Source organism: Accipiter gentilis, chromosome 15 (assembly GCF_929443795.1).
Source record: "Accipiter gentilis chromosome 15, bAccGen1.1, whole genome shotgun sequence".
Taxonomy (NCBI): Eukaryota; Metazoa; Chordata; class Aves; order Accipitriformes; family Accipitridae; genus Astur; species Astur gentilis.
Genome location: NC_064894.1, coordinates 12342999 through 12351799, shown reverse-complemented (window position 1 = coordinate 12351799; position 8801 = coordinate 12342999). Strand labels below are relative to the sequence as shown.

The 8801-nt window shown below is 41.8% G+C and overlaps 1 protein-coding gene across 1 annotated transcript in view; it reads left to right on the top strand.

The window, feature by feature from the left end:
* The first annotated feature begins 6328 nt into the window (after nucleotides 1–6328).
* The window catches only part of LOC126046224 (gamma-aminobutyric acid receptor subunit rho-1), a 30874-nt gene continuing 28401 nt past the window's right edge, over nucleotides 6329–8801 (top strand). The window contains exon 1 of the mRNA XM_049818354.1: nucleotides 6329–6590. Within this exon, the coding sequence (XP_049674311.1) occupies nucleotides 6469–6590 (122 nt within the window). The 5' untranslated portion in view covers nucleotides 6329–6468. The remainder of the gene's footprint in view (nucleotides 6591–8801) is intronic.

Here is an 8801-nt window from a genome sequence, read left to right as displayed (position 1 = left end):
ATGGGGGAGTGTCAGGGGAATCCTTAACACCTGTAGCATCCCCTGTCTGCCTCCTCTAGTAGATCTACTAACAGCAGACAAAAATACTTTCCAACAGGCTGCACTAGGCACTAGCATGCACGTTTCAATGTTGTAATTCAGCCCTCTTAACCTGCCAACAGTAAAGTATCCTTCTAAAAGCGTCTTTTTATCTTTTATTTATCTTTTACTTTTTAAAGTCTCTTTTTCCAGTTTTAATAGCAGAAAGTCCATGCAAAAAGGTCAGGTGCCCCACGGCTGAGTACACGCAAAGCCGCCTAAGCCAGCTAACGCAGCTCTGGGAAATTGCAGAAGGGGCTGAAACAAAAGGACACAGCTCAGCACGCAATGCACATAATCTCTCAGACAGAGTGTAAGACCACATAAAGACACTTGCGAACTCAGATATGTCTCCACAGGCACAACGACACATCACGTGGAGAGAAAAGAAACATTCGGTGGACAAAGACATCTCTGAGGAAAGAGCTTTAATGAAACCAGAGTGGTATTAACGATGCACCTCCTTAGAGTGTAGCAGCATTGTTACTCATTTCAGCAGCGAGAAACAGCAGTGGAATGCATTAGTCCTGAAGCACTGCAATTCACTCAAGCACATTGTTTGCTGTAGCCTTTCAGGTTTCTGCCCAGTGCAGGCTTGGCCTATTTCCCTTGCCTTTCATACAGTGCGCAATCCATTTAGGGATTTATAGCGGCTTAGAGGCACATGTACAGTGCCTTGCCTCTATCTGATTTTTATTCTGTGATAAGAAGGCTTGGGGTCATGGGTTCATTGGCACTTCTCTCCTCCCTGCCATTCATGTTGCATGGAAATCTGATTTTCATTAGTGCTTATGATTTCTTGAGGTCCACCAACATCCTGGTCACTACCTGGAGAAGTGCCAGGGTTTGCCATGAAGAGCATGTGAACCTGCTCTGATGTGATATTATAAGCAAAGGGTGCAAGAGAGACCAGAGAGGAGCAGGGGCATAAAAACAAATACAATAACAAAGCACAAAAGCTATTTGCAGTGAAATCCTTGGCCAGTGTAAAGTGGCAGGATTCCCATCCTGGTGCACACTTATGCCGACTCATACACTGACTTTTAACACTAGAAAGTAAAATCTTCCTGTTTGGACATTTCCCCTGCCCTGTCATGCCAGCAGCTCCTGGTCTCTGCTCTCCCAAATGCAGCACATCGAGTTACAGATTGGAAAAGAGTATATTTTCCTCTTGTGACTGCAGAGGAAATATTATCTTCTTTCCCTTACTGTGGGGGCTCCTTTAGTTTTAATCATCTCAGTGTAAATACCTGTATTCACACTTCTCTCGTCCGCTCAACTTCCTGGAGAGTTTGATTTCGAGTCATCGAACAGAGCTACGAGCGCTGAGAATAGGCAGCAGCTCTGCTGACACCACCATAGTGAAACTCAGTGGATATGTCACTTATCCCCAGGTTGTTCCAATTCTATTAATCATCTGTACTAACATCCTTCTCAAAGATGGTCCTATATCCAGCAAACATGAAGGACCCTGCTGACATATTTCACCTTACACAGAGCAAGCGTGGACCTGCTGTGAACATCCCAAAGAATGGAAGCACACCTGTTAAAGGGAAACAAGTAATGGGTTCAGAAACCCCACTAACTTCATATTAAGCCTCATTTTTAAAGTGTCTGACAATACCCATGATTGAAGGCACTAAAGAAGTAAAAAAACTATACCCTGACCAGTGCGTCCTGGAGACACAGAGTGCTGTTTCTGAAAGAAACGTAGCTGCACAGGGGAAATAACTTTCCAGAAGTCAAACAGCACCCTATCAGTTACGCAGGTATCCTTGTGCTCTTCCAGCTCCTGCAAACATATATCACAACAGAGATATGGTGTCACATTCCCATGTTTGCATTAAAAGCTTTTAGTTAAAGGCAGACACCCATTAGGAAGAGGTTAGAAAATGTAAACACTATGGGCTCTGTTATGGGTGGCTGCTGCAGTCTGATTATAGCTCCAGGGGTGTTTACACAGAGTATGCTGTGTATTACTGCATTAGTTGAAGCTTTGGGTAATTAATTAAACAACAGAAGGCCTGGTTCATGATTTGACTGGAGTTATCGTTGTGGCAGACACTTACACTGCATTGTGCCTTGCCTTCTTGGGCACTGAAAGTACTCCTGGTTTCCTATGGTGGCTGGTGGCTTGTGTGACTGTTCTCCAGACTGGATTTCTGCTCCTGACAAGTTCAGCATCTCAGTACACAGCTGACACAAAGGCAAAAAAACCCCCCACAAACCCCAGTTTTTCCTTCTGACCATATTCCTATTTTGGAGATACATGAGTTATAAGTAGAATTGGGCAAATAGTTGACTTTTCTGTGGTCAAGTGGGAAAAGTATATCTTTGGTTGGCTCAAAACTTGTTTATTTAGCAAATTATAATAATATGGTTGGGTCAAACGGAATGCAGTGTTTACTTTTGTGACATTTCTTATCATCCTTTGTTAATGAAAATCAGGAAATACAGGATTAGTGTCTCAAGTAGCCTGGGAAATCTGCATTTAGGTGGCCTCAGTAACTAAGTAGAAGCCCAAGGTCTCATTGAACTCCTCTGAGGAACAAAGTGACCAAAGTGATAAAGCCCTGGAGCAGGGAAAGCAACACCAGCTCGTAGGTGTTGAGCGGGGCCCTGAGCTGAGCTGGAGTTGGGGGTGACATCCCTGGGGAGAGGCCAAGCCGCTGTGCATGGGGGCAGCTGCTGGGGACCACCCTCCGACATGAAGGATTCAAACCTTATTCATTTCTGTTTGAGCAAGAACTCTACATTTTTTTACCTTTGTTTCAGCTGTCTGAGATTTATTTTTTTTCTCACGGTTTATCATTTGCATTCAGCTCCTACTCTAACCCAAATAAGCCTGTTACCTGGCTTCAAGCACAAAAGCATTCCAGGAAAGATGGCTTCGCCCTAGAAAGGAAACAGTTGGCCTTTCCTACTGTGAAACTCAACATTGCTCAGTAGACTTGAAGTCTGCGGTCCATCCCCACTTCTTGATCTGTTCCTGGATGAGCTACTGACTGTCTAGGAGGGATTTGTCACAATCAATTCACATTTGGATGGCTGTCTCCTATCCGTAGAACTGGTGTTAAAGTTAGGAAAGTCAAGGGAAAGTTAGGAAAGTCAACGGCATTGTAGCTTTCAGCTGACATTTCAAAATTTGCTCTGACATCTGGTGAATGTTGTCAGATGTGGGTGGAAGGTTAGTACTTACGTTATTACTAGTTGGGAATCTGGAAAGCAGATATGTTTAATTTTGTATTTGTGAACACTCATTTGATGGGTGAACAGGAAAAACATGCTGAGGGGTTGTCAAACCAAATAAAACTAAATAATAATTCAAACTTAAAATATTTTGACACAAATCTCTAGGACCCTCCCCCCAAATATATCAGCTGATAAATAATAAAGTCATTTGAGGAGACTGCAGTCAGCTCACAGCTAGTCTGCAAACTTTAAAAAACGATAAACTTGTTGAAAAATACCGTTGACTGCAAATCATTCATGCTTTTCTTGTTTGGTGTCCAGAGGGTTTCTATCTACTAAATGAAAATAGTACTGCACCTTTAATCTCTAGTTGTTCTCACAGAGAAAGCAGGCAAAATTAACTCTCCATCTACTCAAGCTCAAGATTAAGCAAAACTTGAGGACTATTTAAAAATATAATTTGTTCAGTTTTTCTCTTTTATTTTTCATATGTGAGGTTCATAGCCATCTTTTATCTTTTTCCTGGGTGTTTGAATTTTTCACATTTGTTCTAATTCTCATATGGCAACTTAGCCCCATTTTTCCTCTGGAAAATCAGAAATAGTGCTGGAAGTGACCCCCAGAAGTAATACAGACTAATCTTTGGTCCTAAGATAAGATCAGCTATACCTGTCTTAATTACTCCTAATGATGGCCATTGCAAACTCTTCCTGTGTAATCTACTGCAATGCTTCCCTGCCCTTACTGTTAGAAAATACTCGTAGTATCTAATCTAGTATCTAACCTCATTTTTCCCTCACTAATCTCTCAACCTGTTACTTTTTGCTCTGTATGTCATGGCCACTTGGAACAGAGTATTTTTCTCTTTGAAGTGAGTTTTACACACCTGAAGACATATACCATGCCTTTTCTACCCTTTCAAGCCTTCACTTTGGGTTATGCACCCAGACGGTTCACAGCTTCCTTGCAGATCATTTGCAAAACTTGCTATTTTCTTGCCTGATAGTAGCGAGTCACGGGGAGCTGCTCTGGAGGTACAGCAAGCAAAACCAAGCTAAAGCTAGCAATGTTTTGCATCAGTCCTACAAATATTTCTCAGGACCATGCTTCCCTGTCTTGTCTATGAGAATGTCGTGTGAGATGGTTTTGAAAGCTTATCTTTATCTACTGCTTCTCACCAAGCTATGAAGCCTGTCGGCCTGTCAGGGAAAGAAGTGAAGTTTGTTCAACATGTTTGTTCTTTATGAGCTCATGTCTGTCCCTCAGTCATTTTCTTCCAGGAGTTTAGAAGTTGTCTGATGATTTTTTCCAGGATTTTTCTATTAATTGCTCATATTTGAACTTTTCTATGAACAACAATCCAAAAAAGGGGAATTGAACACATTTTTTTGCCTTCTCTATATCTTCTTTTAGTGAATTCCCTCTATTAGTGAGAGGATGAATGTTTCCCTCCTCTCATGTGTACCAAGGGACCTCCAGCTTTTCCCAGGCAGCTAAGTGAATTCATAGTTATCCATTGCTTGTCAATCCCCATTGCTCCTCTGGTGCGTAAGCAAGGGACTAGCACTTCTTAAAAATGCATATGAAGTAACAAAGATGTATTTCAAAGAGAAGAAAAAGTTCCTTTGATGAAAGACTTCATAAAACTTTATATAGATTATTGCAAAGACTGAGAAGAGTATATCTAATAACACCACAGATGAAAAGAACAGTTACTAAGGTACTTTTTATTCTTCTTGAGAAGGATATGCGAATCAGTGGAAATTGAATGCGGGCAATTTTCGAAGATAAGATGGGTACAACGTCTTTGAACAGCAACAGCGATTAACCATTGCAACAAACTGCTGGTGACTGATTGGCCATCTCTTGAAGCTTGCGTGACTTCGGGTAGGAAATGTTTTAGCCCAGAAAATCATTAAATTGAATCTTGGTTGGTGGAATGAAATTTCAATGGCTTTTGATGTGTTGTTCCTGTGGTACCCGAGGCAGTGTAAATGCTCACTGAAGTCAATAAGCCATGGCAGCTTAGACCAGGTAGAGATCTGCTCCCCAGGGTTTTTAGAAAGAGCTTTCATGAAAAGAGATGGGTGACTTGACAAACTGCTCTAAAATAGAAATCCATGGGTAACAGGCAAAGGCAGAAGAGGCTTGACAGCGAAGGGATGGGACAAGGGTGGTGGTGTCTGCAGAGCACAGGGCAACGTCCCCATGATAAGGCACAAGTGGGACCAGAGCTGTAAGGCCTTGGGGGGAGGCACAGCGGAGAAAGGAGAGTAGACGTGGAGCTGTGGGTTATGCAGCGGGGGGGAGCTCCAAAGAGATGGGCAATGTGGCTGGCTCTACCACGTATTTCTGCCCATGCTGTTTTATTTTCTTTAGCACCAACGAGGATTTTGTCAGCCATATGAGACCCAGCACACCAGCCCCCCAAGCTCTCGTGCAGGTCTGGCAGTCGCTGCTCTGCTTTGGCAGGATCCCTCCAAACATCCCTGTGCAGAGAGGAGAGCGATCTCCCCCACGCTGTCCTCCCCGCCTTCCTCTACACACCGGGGTACTTTCCAGAGACCCCGCTCAGCAGAGCAGTGAGGTACGCGACACCGGTCCTGAAAGCACCGACCACTCCAGTCACAGCATCACTGTACATAAAAGTAATGTAGAAAAACACACAGGATCAAAATACTCTTTGTAGAGCTAAATGGAAGTGAGTTTCTGCTGGAAACTGATACATGTTTATTAACACTTTTCAATCTATTGCAATGCCTGTAACAAACATCACTGCTACACAGATAAGTTTGGTGATTAAAAAACGACTAATGACATCTGCCTGACCAACTGCACTACTTTGGTTAATCAGGCAGAAATATATATATGTGCCGTATCCTACATGTACTTGAAAAGGGTTCAGTTTAAACCAATTAATAAAATAGCCTGTTTGGACAAAAATAATTGTTCTCTGAGAATACGTGAATTCAACACTGCTAGAAAATCCCTGCCATCTGACGTAGAAGGATTTATAGGTTTAGTGGAAATTGCTTTCCCCACTGTCCAGATTAAATACTGCAGGATGATTTTTTGTATGAGTAAACATCCTTCCAATAACGATCAGACCGATAATGTCTTAAAAAGAGGAACAGGATCTACATTCTGGTTTTCTTCTTCTTGTATGGACTATTTCTGGATACAGAACCTTCAGATAACATGTTGACTGTCCATAAAATGCATTTTAGCATCTTCCTCCTGTTGTGGGGATGGGTTTTATCAACTGAATGCAGAGCCCACCGACAAGGAAAAGAAATACATGAGGTATACAAAAAAGGCAGGTGAGTCTCATTTTTTTACATTCAAATAGCTACAGTTTGGACTAATGTAATGTTTCAGGTGAAGATATAATGACTAACAGATAATTAGAGTTTGCATTTGCAGATTGTGATCTCCGAGTCAAAAATATTTTCTGTTGCTGTTTTTGCCAATGAATAAGTTTTAATGCATTTTCTACAGTGAAAATCATTGCTCCCCCACCCAAAAATGGGTTTGTGAGATGTCTCAAAGTTTGAAAGGGTGCAAAAAAAGGTGTTTGCTTATATTTATTGTGGTTAAAATGTGGTAGAGTATTTACATGAAAGTGAAGAGGAAATTTAGTTCCATGAGGATTGTTGCATTCACTGAAGATTAGATTGACTTGAGATCTCAAATGAAAACATTCAGAATTTATTTTATTATTCCCATACAATTTGTTTTATAGAGCTTTTGAGAGGAAAAAATTTAAGTGCCTCTGCAAACTTCAAGGCTATGGTCAATTATCAGAGGAAACAGAAAGAGCATTCAGAGTATTGAATTAAGATATTTAAAATTCTTTAAAATAATATCTGTTCTTCTCTTTCTCTCTCTCCCTCTCTTACAAAAAGACTATGTGACATTTTTCTCCCGCTATCTTGTAGACAGCCATTTTAGGAGGTTTTGAATTGAGGAAGGGTTTTGCTACAACTGAATTCTGATTACTTATATTCTATTTGCATAATATTTGGAACTTTGTAGGAGGTTTTTTATACTCAGGCACATAACAAGGTACATTTGGAGGAAAAATCCTTTGGGGTTTTTTTGGACAATATAGCTGACACATTTAGTTTTCTGTTCAAATGTTATTACTTCTGCATGTGACAGACTGAACCTATGTCATTTCAGCTTTGCTATAGTCACTGTTTCTGTTCTGCAATGACTCCATACCACTGTCAATACTGTAAAGTGTATGGGGATGGAAATGCAGGAATGTCACAGTCCTGAAGAATTCAAGCCACTCCTGCTAGCCTTCAGGAAAAATGACTGAAAGGTGGAAGGGATGGAAAGTGCAGTGCCTCTTCATTTTCCTGTACCCCTTGTAGCAAGTCAGGGCTACATTACAGAGTGACTGCAGTATCCTGGTTGGCACTTGGGGGTCCATAAGCCGTTTTATACACAGGGAATGGCTTTAGCAGTGATGCCACCTTCATGGACGTATAACTGGCAAAATGGATGTGGTGGCTTTATTTATGATCAGCCCCCAGGGGATGCATTACCAGAGACAGTACGGATGCAAGACAGCCATGAAACCTTTGTTTTCATTGAAGTTTCGTGACAGTGGCAGCAGAGGTGATATGCTGGCTGTAGCAAAATAAAGGGGTGAGAAGCAAGGTTACCACCATTTAAGCTGAAAAGCATCCAGAAGAGAGGAACGCATACACACAGCCATGTTCTTGTTTAGCATCTTTAATGAAAACTCCCACTCCACCAAACACTTAACAGTGTCAGTGCAATTAAGTGATGATATAACAAATCACAGCAACAGAGTGTTAAAAATACATGAAAATGGAAAAGAAATATCTATTCAGTTCATGTAGGAACTACTACTTCACCCGTGCTTTGTATATACGGTGTAAATGTGCCAGGACAAGCCCATCAGAAAGCCTCGAGGTGTCGCGGCTCTGAGAAGCTGGGTCCACTGCCCTCCCAGCGTGCCCACGCTAGCCCGGGAGGTCATTTCTGGCCTATTTCTGCCTCAGTAGAGCAGTACTGATCCTGAGGAGGGCTGATGGGGAGAGATGAGCAAAGCTGGTGTGTGGCTGTAGGGTTGTCCATCAGCAGCGTGGTGCCCAGTTCAGTGCTCACTTTCCCCTGTGATGGGACAGGCCATGAAAGATCAATGGCTTGAACAGCCTTATAATTTGTAAGGTAAAACCAGGACAATTATGGTCATCCGTCCGATTTCCTGCTAAGCACAAACAACAAATCCTTCTGTATGAATTGTACACCGAACTCCTAATTTGTGATAATTACTTTCAGTGTCAAATAAACTCAGAATAGGATCACAAGTATTTTTTAACTTCGGCTTCTAACCATTTGCTCCTGTTCTATGCTAGCTTGTCTCTTCACCATCCAGGTATTTGCAGGTGGATCAAGCCCCCTTTTCATCTCTGCTAAGATATATTCAGAAGATTAAGCTTCTTATGTTTCTCAGTGTAGGATGTTGCCCAAGCTTTGACTCAGTCATTTGCTTG